This window comes from Chamaea fasciata, unplaced genomic scaffold (genome assembly GCF_029207755.1).
Source record: "Chamaea fasciata isolate MVZ Bird 193981 ecotype frontalis unplaced genomic scaffold, bChaFas1.0.hap1 SCAF_8, whole genome shotgun sequence".
NCBI lineage: Eukaryota > Metazoa > Chordata > Aves > Passeriformes > Sylviidae > Chamaea > Chamaea fasciata.
The window spans coordinates 16312988-16331687 of record NW_027094093.1 but is presented as its reverse complement, the minus strand read 5'-3'; the positions used below and the strand labels follow the sequence as shown (position 1 = coordinate 16331687).

The window sequence follows — 18700 nt, the reverse complement described above, 5'->3', positions numbered from 1 at the left end:
CATACCTGTTATTTTTGTTCCCTCTTTGGTCTCAGAAGGCACTCCAACGCCGTATTCATTTTCTCCGGAGACGCGGAAGTAGTAAATGGCACCTTCTTGCAAACCAGTCACTTTGTAGGACAGGCGATGGCAGTTGTTTGTCACAGTCACCCACGCCTTTTTGCTAGCTTCTCGTTTTTCAATTACATAGTTCTTTACAGGTGCTCCACCATCATTTTCAGGAACATCCCAAGATAACACAGCAGATTCTTTAGTTACGTCTTTTGTTGCAATATTAGATGGTGGGCCAGGGGTATCAAGAACTTTGACAATTAAAGTCAAGGTGGTAGTGTTCAAGATGTTTTGCAGTGTTAATGTGTATTTCCCAGAATCATTTCTTGTTGCTTTTTCAATAGTAAGAGATGTACAATTACTTGAAGTGTCAATGCTTGCACGTGTACGAAGATCAGTGTCTGGTTTGTTCCATGTTACATTTGGGACTGGTTTGCCTCTGAAAGGAACAGTCATTGTGAATGATCCACCAGCCTTTACAATTAAAGTCTTCCGCATTTCACTGTCAATTTCAAAGGCAGGTTCTTCCTCTCTTTCTTTTGCCACCTGAGGTTCTGAGACATCACTTGGTTCACTGACACCCATTTTGTTAATGGATTTCACTCTAAAAATGTACTCAGAGCCTGATGTTAACCCAGTTATGGTATATTCTGTGCCTCTTAAATTCTGAATAGCTGTTGTCCAGTCAGTTTCATCAGTTTTCTTGTATTCAACTGTGTATCCTGTTACTGGAGCACCTCCATCAAACAGTGGCTTTGTCCAACCAATTGTGATATTTGACCTCGTAGAATCCATAATCTTAGGTTTAGATGGGGGTGATGGCAAGAAGATTGGATCTTCTGCCTTAATCAATGGTGTGGTTTCACTCGGGAGACTGAGGCCAGCAGCATTTTCTGCATAAACCCGGAATTCATATTCACAACCCTCACGGAGACCTGATGATTTCACTCTTAAATCATAAACTGGCTTTTTGTTTACACGAATCCATCTTAGGCTGGTTTTCTCACGCCTTTCAATCACATAGCCAGAGATCTCATTGCCTCCATCAGACTCAGGTCTTGCCCAGCACAGCGTTATTGAATCTTTGCTCACACTGGTGATCTCTAAAGAGGTAGGTGGACTTGGAACTGTAAATGGGTCTAGGGCTTTGACAGCAACACTTTCTAGAGGCTCACCAACACCATATTTGTTAACTCCCATTACTCTGAAAATATACTCATTACCCTTCAGTAATTTTGTCACTTTACAAGATGTTGTTTTAAGCTCTCCTTCACAAAGCGTCCATGCAATTCTGCTGGTCTCACGTTTTTCCACAATATAATGATCAATATCTGCACCACCGTTTTCTTGAGGGGGTCCCCATGATAAATGGCATTTTTCAGCAGTAAGGCCATTTATTTCTAATGGACCTGCAGGTGGGCCAGGTCTATCAAGTACTTTGCAATTAATTGCCAAAGATTTTGTTCCTGCAACATTCTGTAATGTTAGTACATACTGTCCTGAATCACCACGGATACAGTCCTTTATGGTTATTGCAGTAGTATAATCTGTTGAGACAATTTCAACTCTAGCTTTTCCTTCCAGCTCCTTGCCATCCTTTGTCCATGAAATCACTGGTATTGGCCGTCCTGCAACATCAGCATTGACTTTAAACACTTCTCCAGCTTTCACAACTACAACATCCCTGAATTTGGCATCCATCATAATTCTTGGAGCCTCTACATCATCTTTCACGGTCACAGGTCCAGTTGATTCAGATGGCTGACTGAAGAGTCCAGCAGCATTCTTTGCAATCACATGGAATTCATAACGCTGGTCTTCTGTAAGTCCACCTACATCAAAGTATGTTTCTTGCACATTAGTAAAATTACATTTTAGCCAACGACCATCTGGTAGTTCTCGGCGTTCAATAATATAGCCTGTTACTTTAGCTCCACCATCGTATTCTGGTTTAGTCCACTTCAATGAGACAGATGTTCTTGTAATATTAGTAACTTCTGGTTGACCAGGAGGATCACATGGATCTCTTGCTGCAACTGGTTCACATGCTTTGCTGCATTTGCCTATTCCAGCAATGTTTTCTGCATACACACGATATTCATACATCAGTCCTTCATCAAGACCTGTAACTTTCATTTGCGTATCAGTTATGAGGCTCTTGTTGACTTTTGTCCAAAGAATGCTGCTTCTTTCTTTATGCTCCAAGTGGTATCCTAGTACTACGCTACCTCCATCATTAACTGGTACCTGCCAAGTTACAATCATGAAAGTTTTAGTTGCATGTGCCACACGAGGCGTTCCAGGTGGACCTGGAGGCTTAAATGGATACTCTGCCACAACAGAAGGAGAATTAGTGTAAGTGCTTTTCCCATAGCGGTTTTCTGCACAAACACGGAACTGATATTCAGATCCAGTGACGAGTCGAGACACTTTAATTGATGTTCTTGCAACTGCTGCAGATACTACCTCCCATGTTGTTGTGGTAGTATCTCTCTTCTCCACAATGTAATTGCTAATATGACATCCACCATCATATGCTGGAGGTTTCCAAGACAAAGTTACACTATCAGCACTAACTTCATCAATTTTAACATCAGTTGGTGGTCCTGGTCTGTCAAGGACAATTACACTTAGAGAAGCTGTTGTTGATCCAGCAGAATTTGAAAGATGTAATTCATAATGTCCCAGATCTTCATTAGTAGCTTCCTTGATGGACAGTGAAGTTAAAGTCTTTGATGTCTGAACATTTACCCTGGTTGTCTGTTTTAAGGGATTCCCATCCTTCTTCCAGGTAGCAGTGGGAAGAGGTCGCCCTCTGAATGGAATGTCAATCTTAAGATCATCTCCAGCTTTCACTGTGAATGTGTTAAAAAGGAGCTCAACAGATGGCTGGATTTCGATATCTTTTGCAATGACCGGGACACCAAGTTCTCTTGGATCACTTTTTCCTTTTTCATTAACAGCAATCACTCTGAAACTGTATTCTTCTCCCATAGTTAAACCTGTTATTGTTGCTTCCAATGCTTTCACCTGTGTACATGCACTCCATTTTACACTTCCTTTAGTCTGCATTTCTACTACATAACCAGTAATTTTACTACCACCATCGCTCTCTGGCTTTTCCCATTTAATTGAAGCAGAATTGCGAGTCACGTCAACAAGAATGACCTTTGAAGGTGGAGAAGGTGGTTCGGACACCTTAACTGGATCAGCAGTTTCTGCTGGTAAACCAGCCCCATATTCATTTACAGCTAGAATACGGAAGTAATAACTACATCCTTCTTGTAGTTGAGTAATCTTGAAGGAATTCTTAGTACAGTTGCTTGTAACCGTGGCATATGCCTTTCTTGTGGATTCTCGCTTTTCAACTACATAGTTGGTAATTTTAGCTCCACCATCAATAAGTGGTGCTTCCCAGGCTAAAGTTACAAAATCTTTTTTCACTTCTCTGATTGTCAGGTTTAGAGGTGCACTAGGTGTATCAAGCACTCTGACATTAACAAAAGCTGATTTTTTGCCACTGTTGTTCTCTAAAGTAAGATTGTATCTACCACTATCAAATCTATTGACATTGTCAATGACTAGCATTGTGTAGGAACTGGTGACTTCAATCTGAGCTCGCTCACTAATTGTTCCTTCTGCTTTCTCCCATTTAACTTCAGGTTCTGGTCTTCCTTTGATGGTGACAAACAGGCGTAAAGTACCACTAGCACGTACAGTGACTACTTTTCTGAGATCTGCATCAAGTTCAATTTCAGGAGGTTCCATCTTGTCCTCTGCTAAGACTGCACCAGGTATAGTCGCAGGTTCTCCTACTCCTTCTGAGTTGATGGCACAGATGCGGAAGTTATACTCCTGGTTCTCCTTTAGTTTTGTCACGGTGAACTGTTTTGCTTGAAGGCCTGTAGGTGGGGTGCAGGTAGTCCATTCATCAGCAGCAGCTTCTTTCACTTCTACTACATATCCTTTAACAGGAGCACCACCATCATAAATGGGCTTACTCCAGGCAAGGGAAACTGATGACCTGGAAGTATCTGTAACCTTTGGATTGCTAGGAGGACCTGGTGGATATAATACATCACAGGCACGATAGAAAATGGATGGCTCACTGGGTTCCCCTACTCCTGCAGCATTTTCAGCAGACACTCTAAATTCATAGAAATGCCCATCAGTTAGACCTGTTACTCTGAATCGCAAGTCTGTCAGTCTTTTCTTATTGCATTTGGTCCACCGGATACCATCTTTGTCTCGTTTTTCAAGGATGTAACCTTCAATTTCAGCTCCCCCATTGTCTTCTGGGCGACCCCATGTTACCACCATAGAATCTTTTGTGATTGCTGAAACTTCAGGTGTTGAAGGAGGACCAGGGGGTTTGTATGGATTACAAGCCACAACTGGATCAGATTCCAAGGGCTCCCCAATTCCATATTTATTCACTGCCATTACACGGAAAATGTATTCATTGCCAGGAAGGAGTTTGGTTACTTTGAGATTAAGAGCCTGCACCTCTGTTGCTACTTGTGTCCATGAAAGCCTACTTGTCTCTCTCTTCTCAATGATATAATGTGAGATACTAGAACCACCATCATGCAAAGGTGGAGACCATGACAAGTAGCATTTCTCTGCAGTGACACCTGTAACATTCAAAGGTCCTTCTGGAGGTCCCGGCCTGTCAAGCACTTTTACAGTGATTGGTATAGATTTGGTGCCACCAACATTTTTGAGGTTAAGTGTATAGTGACCTCCATCTACTCTTATACAGTCTTTGACAGTAAGTGTGGTTTTCTCAATGGTAGATTTAATTTCCATTCTTGCAGTTGTTTCTTCAAGGTCTTTACCATCTTTTGACCATGTAACATCAGGAATAGGTTTGCCATGGATATCAGCTTCAAGAACAAAGGTTTCTCCAGCATGAACAACTATGACATCTCTGTATTTAGGATCCAATGAAGCTCCTGGTGCTTCAATTTCATCTCTGGCAGTAATAGGCCCTGTACTTTCAGATGGTTCACTCAAGCAACCTGCTGCATTTCTTGCAATTACTCTGAATTCATATCGTTGGTTTTCAACAAGACCACTTACTGTAAATTCTGTTTCCAACACATTTGTAAAGCTGGCTTTCATCCAGCGACCATCTGGCAGCTCTTTCTTTTCTACAGTATAACCAGTTATTTTGCTTCCACCATCATATTCTGGCTTTTTCCACTTCAGTGTTATACTACTTCTTGTAACAACAATGGCCTCTGGGCGGCCAGGTGGGTCACAAGGATCTCTGGCAACATACAGTTCTGATACTTTGCTGACTTTGCCAATGCCAACAATGTTTTCAGCAGAAACTCTGAACTCATATTCAAGACCTTCTTCAAGGCCATCTGTTTTATATTTGGTGTCCACAATAAGTGACTTGTTCTGCTTTGTCCAGAGAATGCTGTTCTTATCTTTACGCTCAAGATGGTAGCCAAGAACTTTGCTTCCTCCATCATTAACTGGTTCATGCCATTGTACAATCATATGGTCCTTGGAAGCTGCTGTAACAAATGGAGTTCCAGGTGGTCCAGGCACCTTGTAGGGGTATTGCACAACAATTGATTTAGAAGCCAAAGGAGAACTCTTTCCATATCTGTTTTCAGCGGAAATCCTGAACTGGTATTCAGAACCTGTTTTAAGCTTTGTTGCTTTGATGGTTGTTCTTGCAACTGTTGCTGACACAATGTTCCATGTGGTAGTGCTTGTGTCACGCTTTTCTACTATATAGTTGCTTATCTGGCAGCCACCAGTATAATCGGGTGGATCCCATGATAAAACAACAAAGTCTGCGCTAATTTCATCAAAGCGGACAGGTCCTCGTGGTGGGCCAGGCTTTTCTAGTACAATTATGCTCAGGTGCTCTGTTGCTGTACCTGCTGCATTTGTTGCTGTTACTGTATATTTACCAAAGTCTTCCCTGTTGCTTTCTTTAATATGCAAAATAGTTGATGTTGCTGTATTCTGAATATTTAATCTGGTTGTCTGCTTCAGTGGCTGCTCATCTTTTGTCCAAGTAATAGTAGGTTTAGGTCTACCTATAAATGGTACTTCTACCTTCAGATCTTCTCCAGCTTGTACACTATATGTATTAAACATAAGTTTGAAACTTGGCTCAATAGTCAAGTCTTTAGCTATCACAGGAATTCCAAGCGCTCTGGGATCACTTTTGCCTTTTTCATTGTAGGCAATCACACGGAATTGATATTCCTGTCCTGGACTCAAACCAGACACCTCTGCATTACATGTTTTGGTCTCACTAACAACACTCCATTTTTCTGTTCCTTTCGGCAACATTTCAACAAGGTATCCCAAAACTCTGCTACCTCCATCATGTTCAGGTTTTTCCCACATAAGTGATACACTTCTCTGAGTCACATCAGTGAGTGTTACTTTCCCAGGAGGCAGAGGTGGTTCTGAGGCTTTGACAGCGTCTTTAGTTTCAACTGGAACACCAATTCCATATTCATTTTCAGCCATAACTCTGAAGTAATAAATTGCTCCTTCTGTAAGATTTTCAACTTTAAAACTTGTCTTGCCACACTTAGCACTTACATTTGCAAATGCCTTCCTTGTTGATTCACGCTTGTCTATCACATAGTTCTTTACCTTTGCACCACCATCAATAATTGGTGGCTCCCAAGATAGTACAGCAGAATCCTTCTTTACATCCTTTACCACTAAGTTTTGTGGGGGTCCTGGCGTGTCCAAGACTTTCACTGTAACAAATGCAGATTTAGAACCACTGCTGTTCTCCAGCTTAAGGATATACTTTCCAGCATCATTTCTATCACAGTTGTCAATTGAAAGTTGTGTGTAGTTTATGCCTTTATCAATCTGAACTCTTTCTGAGAATTCACCTTCTTCTCGGGACCATGTAATGTCAGGTGTTGGTCGTCCCCTGAATGGTATGTGAATCCTAGCAGACCCACCAGCTCTAACCACTATCCCTTTCCTTAGCTCTGAATCAATATCGAGTTCTGGAGCTTCAAGTTTGTCTTCTGGTTTAATAGTACCAGGAACTGATGCAGGCTCTCCCACACCAATCTTGTTGAGAGCACACACTCGTAGTTTGTATTCTTGATGTTCAGTAAGCTTTTTGATCTCAAATCGAGTGGCACGTATACCAGTCTGTGGAGTAACAAGTGACCAGTCATCTTCATCTGCTTTACAGGTTTCTACAACGTATCCCTGGATTTCACAACCACCATCATAAATAGGTTTGCTCCAACCAAGTATAACTGAACTTTTGGTGGTATCCACAACATGGGCATTTGTAGGTGGGCCAGGCTTGAACATCGGGTCACAAGCTTTGAAGTAGGGAGAAACTTGGCTTGGTTCACCAACTCCAGCAGCATTTTCAGCAGAAACTCTGAATTCATATTCATGATCCTCTGTTAAGCCTGTAACTCTTAATCGCAAATCAGTAATGCGGCGTTTATTGCATTTTATCCATCTGATGCCTGCTCGGTCTCTCTTTTCTACAATGTAACCTATGATTTCACTACCTCCATCACTATCTGGCCGGGACCAGCAGACAGTCATAGAATCCTTGGTGATGTTGGTAATTTCCAAGGCTTTTGGTGGTCCAGGAACCACAAATGGATTTTTCATCATTACTGGTGCAGATTCCAGTGGCTCACCAACCCCATATTTGTTAACTGCCATGATACGGAAGACGTATTCATTTCCTTCCAAGAGTTTTGTTACTTTCAGCATTGTAGGCAAAACTTCTGAAGCAACCACAGTCCATGCCAGGCGGCTAGTTTCTCTCTTCTCTACAATGTAATGAGAAATATCACTGCCACCATCATGAAGAGGAGGACCCCATGCCAGTGCACATTTTTCAGCTGTAACTCCTGTCACTTGGACTGGGCCCTCTGGAGGTCCGGGCCTGTCCAAGACTTTTACGTTTACTGTTACTGTCTTTGTTCCTGCAACATTAGAGGCTTCTAGAATGTACTGTCCACCATCAACTCTAATAGCATCTTTTACAATTATTAATGCACTGAAATCTGTGTTCTTTATTTCATATCTAGCAGTGTCCTCAAGCTCTTTATCTCCTTTGTACCACTTAATGGTCGGTAGTGGCTTTCCATGAACATCAGCCTCAAGTCTGAACGTTTCACCAGCATTTATAACAATAGTGTCTTTGTACTTTGGATCCATTGAAATTCGTGGAAGTTCAACTTCGTCCCTTGCTGTTATTGGTCCTGTACTGTCAGAAGGTTTGCTTATTGCACCTGCAGCATTCTTTGCAATTACTCTAAATTCATATCTTTGGTCTTCCGTAAGTCCTGTTACAGTGAACTGAGTTTCAATAATATTTGTGAAGCTTGCTTTCATCCAGCGACCATCTGGTAAGTCACGTTTCTCTACAATATAACCAGTAACCTTACTTCCACCATCATATTCTGGTTTGGTCCACTGTAGAGTAATAGAGCTTCTTTTTATTATTATAGCTTCTGGGCGACCTGGAGGATCACATGGATCACGAGCTACATAGCACTCAGAAACTTTACTTGTTCTTCCTACACCAACAATATTTTCTGCAGAAACTCGAAACTCATATTCAATTCCTTCTTCAAGGTTATTTGTCTTAAAATTTGTGTCCTGAATAATAGTCTTGTTTACTTTAGTCCATAGAATGCTATTTTTCTCCTTTCTCTCAAGATGGTAGCCCAACACTCTACTACCACCATCATTCACCGGTTCATGCCATTGTACAACCATGGAGTCTTTTGTAACTGTTGTCACAAATGGTGTGCCAGGAGGTCCTGGCTCCTTGTAGGGATACTGGGCTACAACTGGTGCAGATTCCAATGCAAAACTCTGTCCATACCTGTTCTCAGCAAATATTCTGAACTGGTATTCTGAACCAGTTTTCAGTTTAGTCACCTTCAGTGTAGTTCTTGCAACAGTAGCTGAAACTGTTTCCCATACAGTGGTCGTTGTATCTCTCTTGTGAACAATATAGTTGGTGATTTGGCAGCCGCCTGTGTACACTGGAGGATTCCATGACAGGGTAATACTTTCTGCACTTACTTCATCAAACTTCACAGGTCCAACTGGAGGGTCAGGTTTGTCTAGAGTAATAATTTCAACAGAGGCAGACTTTTGCCCAACAACATTAGCCACAGTGATTTCATAAGTGCCACTGTCTTCTTTGCTAGTTTCCTTAAGGTTCAGTATAGTGAGATCAGTTGAATCGCTAACATTGACTCTTGTTGTCTGTCTTAATGGCTGGCCATCTTTAACCCAAGTAACAGTTGGTTTAGGTCGACCTGCTATTGGTACTTCTACTTTTAGGTCCTGTCCCACCTGGACACTGTAACTGTGGAAAGCAGGTCTTACATCAGGTTCAATCACCAGGTCTTTAGCAACTATTGGAACTGCAAGTGCTCTAGGATCACTCTTTCCCTTTTCATTTACAGCCATTACTCTAAAAAGATATTCTTCCCCTTGAGTTAGATTAGTAACAACTGCTTCAAGTGTTTTAACACGAGCACACTCTGACCACTTCTCACTACCCTTTGCTTGCATTTCAACAATATACTGTATGATTTTGCTACCACCATCATGTTCAGGTTTTGCCCAGCTTAGCGAGACACTATTTCTTGTGACATCATCCACTGTTATTTTCCCAGGAGGCTGTGGAACTTCAGCAACTTTAATTGGGTCACTGGTTTCTGCAGGGAGGCCAATTCCATATTCATTCTCAGCAGAGACTCTGAAGAAGTAATAGCAGCCCTCCTGAAGTTGATCTACTTTCCATGAAGTCTTGTGGCAGTTTGTTACAACAGCTGCATATGCCTTTCTTGTTGCTTCACGCTTTTCAATAATGAAATTCTTTATTTTGGCTCCACCATCCAAAAGAGGAGGCTCCCATGAAAGTGAAACAGAATCTTTAGTGATCTCTCTGATTTTTAAATTAACAGGTGCACTTGGGGTATCCAGTACTCTTACACTGACAAAGGCAGACTTTGTTCCACTGCTGTTTTCCAAGGTCAGAGTATACTTTCCACTATCAAATCTGTTAACGTTATCTAGAACAAGGGAAGTAAAGCTACTAGTGGTGTCAATAATAGCTGCTTCTCTGATGTCACCATCCACTTTACCCCATTTTACTTCAGGTGTTGGCCGACCTCTGATGGGAACAAACAGTCTTAAGGAACCTCCTGCTCTCACATTTACAATCTTCCTTAATTCCATGTCAAGGTCAAGGTCTGGTGCCTCCATCTTCTCTTCCACAATGACAGAACCAGGAACATCTGCATGCTCTCCAACTCCTGCTTTATTAACTGCACATATGCGGAATTTGTATTCGTGTTTTTCCACTAATTTTTCTACTTCCATGTGAGTATTCTTAATTCCAGTTGGAGGGGTACACATTGCCCATTCACCATCACTTACATCACATTTTTCCACAATGTATCCCTGAATTTCAGCGCCACCATCATATATAGGTTTACCCCATGAAAGAAAAACTGAAGATCTTGTAACATCTGTAACTTTAGGATTATTGGGTGGACCTGGCTTGTAAATAGGATCACATGCTTTGTAGTAAGTAGAAGGTGGACTTGGTTCACTAACACCAGCAGCATTTTCAGCTGAAACTCTGTACTCGTAATCATGATTTTCTATGAGACCAGTAACTCTGTATCGCAGTTCACTTATCAGGCGTTTGTTACATCTTGTCCAGCGAATACCTTCCTTATCTCGTTTTTCAAGGATGTAGCCTAGGATTTCACTGCCACCATCTGAGGCTGGTCTTTCCCATACAACTATCATAGAATCCTTGGTGACTGCTGTGACTTCTGGAGCCTTTGGAGGAAGTGGCACAACAAATGGATTCTTTGCCACTACTGGGTCAGATTCAAGAGGTTCACCAACACCGTATTTATTTACTGCCATGATGCGGAAAACATACTCATTTCCTTCTAGAAGTTTTGTAACTTTGCAATTCAGGGTTTGCACATTTGAGTCAACGACAGTCCACACCAAGCGACTAGTTTCCCTTTTTTCTACAACGTAGTGTGAAATATCGCTGCCACCATCTTGTAGTGGAGGTTTCCATGACAGTGTGCATTTTTCAGCCGTAACACCTGTAATCTCAACAGGTCCTTCTGGAGGTCCAGGTCTATCAAGAACTTTGACATTAACAGGAACCTTCTTTTCTCCTGCAACATTCTTTGCCAGTAGTACATACTGCCCACTGTCAACTCTAGTGGCCTCCTTCACACTGAGGCTTGTTGCAAAATCAGTAGTTTTTATTTCCATATGAGCGGTGCTTGACAGCTCACGATCACCTTTTAACCACTGAATGGAAGGTATTGGTTTGCCATGAACATCAGCATCAAGCTTGAATGACTCACCAGCATGCACTACAATAGTGTCTTTGTATTTTGGATCCATACTTATTTGAGGTGGTTCTACTTCATCTCTTGCTGTAATTGCCCCTGAGCTCTCAGATGGTTCACTGAAAACACCTGCAGCATTTCGTGCTATAACACGAAACTCGTATCTCTGGTTTTCAACTAGACCAGTTACTTCAAACTGAGTATCAATGACATTTGTAAAGCTTGCTTTCATCCAACGGCCATCAGGTAATTCCTTCTTTTCAACAACATAACCTGTGATTTTACTTCCACCATCATATATAGGTTTCTTCCACTGGAGTGTTACTGAGCTTCTTGTGACAATTACAGGCTCTGGACGACCTGGAGGGTCACATGGGTCACGTGCAGTATAGCATTCAGATGCTCTACTTGCCTTTCCAATTCCCACTATGTTTTCTGCATAGACTCTGAATTCATATTCAAGGCCTTCCTCAAGGCCAGTTGTCTTAAATTTGGTATCTGGAAGAGGTGTTTTATTTAGTTTAGCCCACAGAATGCTGTTTCTTTCTTTGCGCTCCAAGTGATAACCAATGATCCTGCTGCCGCCATCATTGACTGGTTCATGCCATTGTACCACCATGCTGTCTTTTGAGACATTTGTTACAAAAGGAGTTCCAGGTGGACCAGGAACTTTAAATGGGTATTGGGCTATAATTGACTCTGAGGTGAGATACGAACTCTTGCCATATCTGTTCTCAGCTGCGATTCTGAACTGATATTCACAGCCAGTCTTTAAACGACATGCTTTTATAGTTGTTCTTGCAACAGTAGCTGACACAATGTGCCAAGTTGTGGTGGAAGTGTCTCTTCTTTCTACAATGTAATTATTGATAGAGCTACCACCATCATACTTGGGTGGTTCCCAGGAAATGGTAATACTATCTGCTGTTACTTCATCTACTTTTACTGGTCCAGTTGGAGGTCCTGGTTTGTCAAGGACGACAATATTTAGTGTCTCAGTTGCTTCACCAGCAGAGTTTGTAAGTTTAACTAAGTATGATCCTACATCTTCTCTGCATGCTTCTTTTATTGTTAACACTGTGTTGTTTTCTGAGCTTTCTGCATTTACTCTTGTAGTCTGCTTCAATGCCACATTGTCTTTATGCCAAGACACTGCTGGTTTGGGTCGACCAACAAAAGGAACATCAACCTTTAAGTCCTCTCCTGCTAGAACACTGAAAGTGGTAAACAGTAGTTTGAAAGCTGGTGGGATCACAAGATCTTTTGCAATAACTGGTATGCCCAGCTGGCGAGGATCACTGATACCTTTCTCATTCTGAGCTGAAACACGGAAGGTGTATTCTTCCCCTTGGATCAATCCTGTGATGGTGGCTTCAGTAACTTTTACTGTAGCACAGGTTGACCACTTGTCACTGCCTTTGCTTTGCATTTCTACAATATAGCCCAGAATTCTGCTACCACCATCATGTTCAGGTTTTTCCCAAGATAAGGTTACGCTGTTTCTTGTCACATCCAACAAAGTTATTTTCCCTGGTGGAAGTGGCCTTTCTGATACTTTTATGGATTCTGAAGTTTCAACTGGAAGGCCTATTCCATACTCATTTTCAGCTAGGACTCTGAAGTAGTAGTTGCAGCCTTCTTGCAGTGAATCAACTTTCCAGCTGGTCTTGTGACAATTGGCATTAACAGTTGAATAAGCTTTTCTTGTTGATTCACGCTTTTCAACGATGTAATTTTTTATTTTAGAGCCACCATCTATGAGAGGAGGTTCCCATGTAAGTGTAACTGAAGATTTTGTAACTTCCTTTATTTTCAAATCTTGAGGTGCCCCTGGAGTATCAAGAACTCTGACATTCACAAATGCTGTTTTACTACCTGAGCTGTTTTCAATTGTCAGTATGTATTTGCCACTATCGAATCTATTTACATTTTCAACAATAAGTAAAGTATACGAGCTTGTTGATTCAATGCTTGCTCTATCCAAAGATTCTCCATGTTCTCTTGTCCATTTTACTTCAGGTGCTGGTCTTCCTTTAATTGGGACAAAGAGTCTCAGAGTACAGCAAGCTCTAATAGTTACAACTTTACGTAGTTCTGCGTCAAGTTCAATCTCTGGAGGTAGCATTCTTTCTTCAGCTTTTGGAGTGCCAGGAACAAGAGCAGGTTCCCCAAGACCTTCAGAGTTCATAGCATAAATCCGTATTTTATACTCTTGATTTTCCTTCAAGTCAGTGATGGTAAAAGAAGTGGCCTTTAGACCCATTGGTGGAGTTACAATCTTCCATTCATCTTCTTCAGGTAGTGCAATCTCAACCATGTAACCTGTGATCTCTGAACCACCATCATATATTGGCTTGTTCCATGCAATTGTAATAGAGGACTTGCTACTATCCAAAACACGAGGATTACCTGGGGGACCAGGCTTAAATACAGTATCACATGCTTTATAGAATGGACTGGTTGGGCTTGGCTCACTGACCCCAGCAGCATTTTCCGCCATGACTCTGTATTCATATTCATGGCCTTCTGTCAGTCCAGACACTTTAAAACGTAAGTCAGTAACAACCCTTTTGTTACATTTCACCCACCGCAGACCAGTCTTGTCTCGACGTTCCACAATATAGTTAGTTATTGGGCTCCCACCATCAGAATCAGGATGGCCCCAACAGACAACCATAGAATCCTTTGTAATTGCTGTAACTTCAGGTGTTTTAGGTGGATCAGGCGGAACATATGGATTTACTGCAAGAATGGGCTCTGATTCCAGAGGCTCACCAACTCCATATTTGTTAACAGCCATAACTCGGAACACATACTCATTGCCCTTCAGCAGTTTAGTAACCTTCAGTTTAGTCACAGGAACTTCTGTGCCTACAGATGTCCATGCCAATCTACTTGTTTCACGTTTTTCAACTACATAATGGTCAATCTTTGCTCCTCCATCATCCAATGGGGGTAGCCAGGATAGCACACATTTTTCTGCAGTGACTTCAGACACAGCCAAAGGCCCTTCTGGGGGACCTGGTCTATCAAGAACTTTAACATTGAAGATATGCTTGGCAAAGCCACCAGGGTTTGTTGCAGTAAGTGTATAAGCACCACCATCTCTTCTTGAGGAATCTTTGTTGATGAGAATGGTAGAGAAATCTGCTATTTTTATTTCTAATTTTGCTGTGTCTTCAAGTTCTTTTTCTCCCTTTGTCCATGTCATAGTTGGTGGAGGACGACCTGAAACATCAGCCTCAAGTCTGAAAACTTCACCTGCTTTCAGTACTATAGTGTCCTTGTATTTAGCATCCACCTTTATCCTTGGTGCTTCAATGTCATCTCTACAAGTGATTGCATCTGATGGCTCTGAGGGCTGACTAACAGCTCCACCAGCATTCCTAGCAATGACACGGAATTCATAGGCAGCATCTTCTGTCAAACCACTTACAGTGAATTCAGTCTCCAGTATATTGCTGAAATTAGCCTTCAGCCAACGGCCATTAGGAAGGTCTCTTTTTTCAACAGTGTAGCCAGTTATCTTAAAACCTCCATTATATTCTGGTTTAGTCCACTTCAGTGTAACGGCATGTCTTGTGATGTTCAGAGGTATCGGCTTACCAGGCGGATCTATTGGGTCCAGGGCAAACACAGGCTCAGAAGGCTTGCTTGGCTTACTCTTTCCAGCCAGATTTTCTGCTATAACACGGAATTCATATGCAATGCCATCGGTAAGTCCAGATGATTTAAAGATATTTCCTGACACCAACATTTTACTTACAGTCTGCCAAACAATGCTGTTTCGCTCTTTTCTTTCAATGTGATATCCCAGTATTGGGCTTCCGCCATCAGTAACTGGCTCATTCCAGCTAATGGTCATGGTTTCTTTGGTGACTGCAATCACCTGAGGAGTGCCAGGAGGCCCAGGGACCTTAAATGGGTAGTTGGCAACTACAGACTCTGAAGTAATGGCTGGACCAACTCCGTATCTGTTTTGAGCTTTAACGCGGAACTGATACTCAACTCCAGTGGTGAGACGAATGGCTTTAAATGTAGTACGTATCACTGTAGTTGCCAATTCAGTCCACGTGGTACTGTCAGTCTGACGCATTTCTACAACGTAATTACTTATTGGTACACCACCATCATTCAAAGGAGGCTCCCATGAGAATGTTAGGAAATCACATGAAATTTCTTCAAATTTGATTGGTCCAGTAGGCGGTCCAGGTATGTCATGAACCTGAACTGTGATTACTTCACTAACTTCTCCAACAATATTTTTAGCTGACAGTGGATATTGACCACTATCACTTCTAACACATTCATTGATGGTCAGTATGGTTGCAGTTGCTGTGTTTTCATAATTTACCCTTTGTGTTTGCTTAAGTATCTGGTCTTCTTTCTTCCAAGTCACAGTAGGCCTTGGGCGACCAAGTACAGGGATTTCAATCTTAATATTGTCACCAGCTTTGGCAATGACTGTTTTCTGGTAAAGAGCACGGAGATCAAACTCTGGTAGCATTGTTTGCTCCTTGATAATAACTGGTCTGCTTTCCCTTGGGGCACTTCTTCCAGCACTGTTAACTGCCATAACCTGGAAAGTATACTCTTCATTTTCAGTTAGATTCTTTACTACACAGTCCAGTGTTTTCACAGTGGTGATGTGTGCCCATTGGTTGGTTCCTTTTCGCTGAGCTTCAATTACATATCCAGTGATCTTGCTGCCACCATCGTGTTCTGGTTTTGGCCAAGCTAGGCTAACGGAGTTCCGTGTTACATCCATAATATTAAGGCTCTCAGGTGGGGATGGGGCCTCAGAAGCCTTTACTGGTTCTGTAGTTTCAGCTGGTTCACCAATACCATACTCATTTTCAGCCAGTACTCTGAAATAGTATTCACAGCCCTCAGCCAAATTAGGAACCTTGAAGGAACACTTCTGGCAGTTGGTTGTGACTGTTGAATATGCCTTCCGAGTTGATTCACGTTTCTCAACAATATAGTTTGTTATACGTGAACCTCCATCTACCAGAGGCATATCCCATTGGAGGGTGATGCTGTCTTTGGTTATCTCTCTAGGCTTAAGGTTTATTGGTGGACCTGGTGTATCCAAGACTTTTACATTCACAAAGCCAGTCTTCTTACCAGCAGCGTTTTCAAGAGTCATTACATATTTTCCTGCATCATATCTGGTGCAATCTGTGACAATCAAGAGTGTAAAAGAGTCGGTATTTTCAATACTGGCACGTCCTTTGAGGGAAACATCATCTTTTGTCCATGTAACTTCTGGAGTTGGACGTCCTTTAATTGGTACAAAAATCCGAATAGTTAATCCAGCTCTAACAACAAGGGTTCTTCTTAGCTCAGCATCCAGCTCAAAGTCAGGAATCTCTTCTCGGTCAGTGATTTCCACACTTGGAATTATTACCGGTTCACCGACACCTGCAGCATTCATTGCACAGATTCTGAAATTATACTTGGCCCCGGTCTGCAGATGAGCTACAACAAACTGAGTGATTCTTAAAGCAGTCCCTATTGTGTCTTTCACCCATTCATCTTCTCCTTCTTTTTGGTGCTCTACTATATAGCCAGTGATTTCAAGACCACCATCATAGTGAGGCTTGCCCCAGGCTAAAGATGCACTTGTCTTTGTGGTATCAGTCACTCTTGGATTTGAAGGTGGACCTGGTGGGTCTGAAAAGCAAATAAAAGATAAAACATTACATCACAGACAAAGTCATTCTGAATGTGTTCCCTACCCATCCCACCCACCCCCCAAAAGAAAAAGCATGATACTAACATGCAACATCTCTGCAAATGACTGAGTTCGAAGTATCACTTGGTGGTCCAACTCCAGCTCTATTTTCTGCACTGACACGGAATTCATATTCGTTTCCTTCCAGAAGACCAGTTACTTTGCATCTAAGATCTGAAACTGGTTTCTTTGTTGCTCGCACCCATCTTAAACCTTTCTTTTCTCTTCGCTCCACATGGTAACCTGTGATTTCACTTCCACCATCATCAACTGGCCTTTTCCAAGTAACTGTGACAGTATTTTTAGTCACATTTGTTACTTCTGGTTTTCCAGGAGGGCCTGGAGGACCTGTTCAGGAAGAAAAAAAGTATAGTTAATAAAAAAATAAAGTCTTTAGAAATTTATAAAATTAATAAAACTACACTGGAATCTCTTAGCTTGTTCTACTTACCAAATCTATCCACCATTTTAACTGGTTCTGACTGTACTGGTTCACCCTTGCCATACTGATTTACTGCTGAGACACGGAAAACATATTCATTTCCTTGAATGAGCTTGCTAACAACATGCCTACAGCTCTCAATGTTTTCAGCAACCAACGTCCAGAGCAGTCGACTAGTTTCTCTCTTTTCAAGAACATATGATTTTACTGGTGATCCACCATCTTCTGCAGGAGGCGTCCATGTAAGAGTCGCTTTTTCTGCTGAAACATTGCTGATCTCAATAGGCCCTGGAGGTCCCGGAATATCTAAAACTTTCACATGTACAGTCTCCTGCTTAGTGCCAAAAGGATTGGTTGCAGTGATTATGTATTCTCCAGAATCTTTTCTGGCTGCGTATTTGACACTTAGAGTAGAAGAAGTTGGTTTGGTTTCAATGTGCACAAGCTCTGAGGGTCTAAAATCTTTTCCAGCTTTTGACCATGCTGAAGTTGGAGGTGGTTTGCCACGAATACTAATAGCAGACAGTGTGATGGTTTCCCCTGCTTTTACTGTTAAACCTTCCTTCAAAGTAGGATCCAGAACAATGCTTGGTGCCTCTGTCAAAACAAAGACAAAAAAATATTATTGTTACAACAAGAACACAGGGATAAGAAACAAGAGAGATTTGATAATAATTATTCAAATAAAATTCTACCTTTTCAATGCCATCTACATACCATACTCATCCTTGCATATTATGGTTCCTGTGGATTCAGATGGAGGACTGATAGCTCCAGCGGTGTTCTTTGCTCTAATTCTGAATTCGTATTTGCAGCCTTCAGTTAGGTCAGTTACAGTAAATGCACAGTCTGGAACATTTACGTGATTAGCTTTCATCCAAGTCTTTTTGGGTAAATCACGCTTTTCAACAATATAGCCTGTTAATTTATGTCCACCATCATATTTTGGTTCTGTCCAAATGAGTGTTACCGAGCTCCTGGTTACATTAATAACTTCAGGTTTCCCAGGAGGATCTAGAAGAAAAAATAATAAATAGCAGTTAAACAAAAGCTATTTCAAATTTCAGAATTTTCCTTTCTATTCTC

At 41.6% G+C, this 18700-nt stretch overlaps 1 protein-coding gene across 1 annotated transcript in view; it reads right to left on the bottom strand.

Moving 5' to 3' along the window:
- The window catches only part of TTN (titin), a 241187-nt gene that overhangs the window by 28651 nt on the left and 193836 nt on the right, over nucleotides 1-18700 (bottom strand). Inside the window, exons 262-265 of the mRNA XM_066189851.1 lie at nucleotides 18332-18628; nucleotides 17624-18211; nucleotides 17218-17520; nucleotides 6-17111 (exon numbers count right to left, since the gene is read on the bottom strand). Coding sequence (XP_066045948.1) covers nucleotides 6-17111; nucleotides 17218-17520; nucleotides 17624-18211; nucleotides 18332-18628 — 18294 coding nt within the window. The remainder of the gene's footprint in view (nucleotides 1-5; nucleotides 17112-17217; nucleotides 17521-17623; nucleotides 18212-18331; nucleotides 18629-18700) is intronic.